A 2,688-nucleotide genomic window follows, 5' to 3' on the forward strand; every position below is an offset into this window, starting at 1 on the left:
CTGGCCCGACGCCGGGCTCAGCGCAACTGCCTCCTCTTCCCGGGCAAGCCCGGCCCAGGTAATAACAGCCCTGCATGAAACCACCCCACCCAGAAACCTCGCCCCTCCCCGCTGTACCTGCTCCAGCATCTGGATGGTCCCAGCCTGCTCATCCAGTTCCTCCTCCTGGTCTTTGACCTTTGCCTCCAGGTCCCTCAGCTGTTTCTTCACCTTGGCTAGGGAGGCTTCGTCCTTTGACTCCTGGGAGGAGATGTCCTGAAGCTCTGCCTCCAGTGCCTCAGCCTTCTGTGTCAGCCCCACGATGTCAGAGTCTTTGTCCTGCAAGAGAGGGGGTCACCGTCAGACCAGGGCACCCCGTGGTTGGGGGGCTGCAGAAGGGGCTGGGGGTCACTCACCTCCAGCAGCTGCTTGAGGCCAAAGACCTCAGCCACCAGCACGTCCTTCTCCCGGCTCAGCTTCTCCCGCTGCAGCCGTTCCCGCTGCGTCTCCTCATGCGCCTGCGAGAGCTCACTGTCAAACCTGCGCAGGGAGAGCAGGGAGAGCATCAGCACCCCAGGGACAGATCCCCAGCCCCATGACACGGGCACTGCGCTGATCATCCCCTTCCCACGGCAGCAGGCACCGGAAAGGGCGGTGTGCCACTGGGTGCTTGTTTGAAACACACTGTTGATGAGCTTTTAATTGCCAGCACGGTGGCAAGGAGTCACTCGGAGAAACTCCTCCCGATGCCTTCGCTCCGCACTAATGGAGAGCGCAGTGCCCGCAGCACCGACCCCAGCAGCACCATCAGCCACTCTGCAGGGCCAGCACGTGCTGCTGGGACTGTGGCGGCTAATGGCATGGGCTTGGTTATGCAGAGGCATCCAGGGACACCAAACTCTCCAAGCAGGACGTGGAGGGGCTGCAGAACACACTGCGGTCTCCAGCAGAGACAGGTTCTCAGGGCAGCTCAGCTGCCCAAGCTGCAGCCCAGTGCCACGGTCCCATGTGAGATGGCACTGGTCCCATCCCTGGAGGGGACACAGACTCCCCTGGAGGGGACATAAGCCTCTGGTGGGGGAGTGCTCTGTACAGCCTGTAGCCAGGCAGCGCTGTGACAGCCTTTCGCAGTGCCCCTGGGATGGGATCAGCCGGGTTTGCTCTGAAATCACTGCCTTTGGGGCTTGGAAAACAACCCTGCGCTTGAGTTTGTGACCTGCGTTAAACACCTCGGCAGCTAATCCCTATTTTTCCTCGCACTGGGTAATATAAACAGCTGCATTAGCACAGACTCCAATCCGCGGAAATTGAAATTAATTAGATTGGATTCTCTTGCTGTATTTGTGTGTGTGATCATTACCATAATGAGATGAAAGCGTCCCTGCTGCTTAATAACGTTAGCAAACTTTGGGGCTGGGAAAGGGGACGGGATGGCAGTGCACGCCGAGCACAGATGCAGGGCACTAGCAGCCTCCACCACGGGGCATGACCCCACACAGGGGGATCACTCAGCTCCAGGTCACCTAAAAGGGCATGCAGGTCCTCCCACAACAAACATATCCAACCTGGGCAGCCCCATCCCGCTGGAGACACCTCAGCCAAGTAAGAGCTGGTGAAGTGCCCAAATCCCTGCTAAAAATGGTAATGCCACTTCACCAGAGGCTTGCCACACAGTGAAGATGCCACGTCTCCCGTGTTCCCTCTGCAACCAGCATGTGGCCTCTACCTCCTCTGCTTCTTCTCCAGGTCATGGTTGCGTCCCTGCTGTCCCTCGAGGTGCAGCTTGGTGTCCTGCAGCTCAGCAGTGAGGCGCTGGCACTTCTTCTTTAGCTGCTGCAGCGCCCGCTGGCTCTCCTCACTGTCTGCCTGCAGGTCTGCCAGCTGCGGGCAGGAGTGGGCAGGGCGGTGAGGGCTCCAGAATGCCACCACATCCCTGCTTCCCTCAGCTCCGAGCAGCCCACCCCATGCTGAGGGGACCAGGGGTTCCCCAGAGCCAAGCTACACTCACCTTGCGCTCCAGCTGCCTCTTGCCCTGCTGCTCCACCTCCAGCTTGTCCTCCAGCTCCTGCTGCATCCGTTTCTTGGTGAAGTCGATCTCCCGCACTGCCCGCTCGTATTTCAGCCGCCATTCGCCACCTGCATGGGAAATGGGGTCACCGAGGGGCTGTGGGGGTAGCATGGGGCCACTGTGGAGAGGACACTCAGTGTGTGCCAGTGGCCAGCACCAGACACTGGATGGTACCTGAATCATCATCGTCCAGCTCCCCGTTGAGCTCGGCTGCACGGATGAGCCGAGCCTCCATCACCTCCATCTCCATCAACTCCATCTGCTTCTTCAGGGCATCGTACTTGGCCTGGGAGGGGACACAGCTGTGATGAGCGCCAGGTGGGGGACGGGAGACGCGGTGAGGCCAGGGAGAGGCACATTTACCTGCAGGGCCTTCATCTCCTTCTCAGCCCGCCGCCTGTCGGCCGCCAGCAGCTGGGAGGCTGACTCGCCCGTGTTCCGCTCGTCTGTCAGCTCCGATGTCAGCTCTGTGATCTGGGGGCAGCAGGGGAAACCGGACCATGAGCTGGGGCAGGTCGGCACATATTGTACCCTATCCTAGCACCGGCAAGGACCTACCCTGCTCTCCAGGCGGTCGCTGTTGAGCCGCAGTTCGTTACGCTCCTTCTCCACCTTCTCGAGTTTGCTCTTCAGCTGCTGGA

At 60.3% G+C, this 2,688-nt stretch overlaps 1 protein-coding gene across 1 annotated transcript in view; it reads right to left on the bottom strand.

Annotated features, from left to right (window-relative positions):
• Positions 1-117: 117 nt before the first annotated feature.
• LOC103810162 (unconventional myosin-XVIIIa-like) overlaps positions 118-2,688 on the bottom strand; it is a gene marked incomplete at both ends in the record, with an annotated part of 5,036 nt that continues 2,465 nt past the window's right edge. Inside the window, 7 exons of the mRNA XM_009083054.1 lie at positions 118-318; positions 396-519; positions 1,706-1,860; positions 1,988-2,115; positions 2,222-2,333; positions 2,411-2,521; positions 2,606-2,683. Of these exons, the coding sequence (XP_009081302.1) occupies positions 118-318; positions 396-519; positions 1,706-1,860; positions 1,988-2,115; positions 2,222-2,333; positions 2,411-2,521; positions 2,606-2,683 (909 nt within the window). The remainder of the gene's footprint in view (positions 319-395; positions 520-1,705; positions 1,861-1,987; positions 2,116-2,221; positions 2,334-2,410; positions 2,522-2,605; positions 2,684-2,688) is intronic.

The sequence above is a fragment of the Acanthisitta chloris genome, unplaced genomic scaffold (assembly GCF_000695815.1).
Source record: "Acanthisitta chloris isolate BGI_N310 unplaced genomic scaffold, ASM69581v1 scaffold22769, whole genome shotgun sequence".
In the NCBI taxonomy this organism is placed as follows: Eukaryota; Metazoa; Chordata; class Aves; order Passeriformes; family Acanthisittidae; genus Acanthisitta; species Acanthisitta chloris.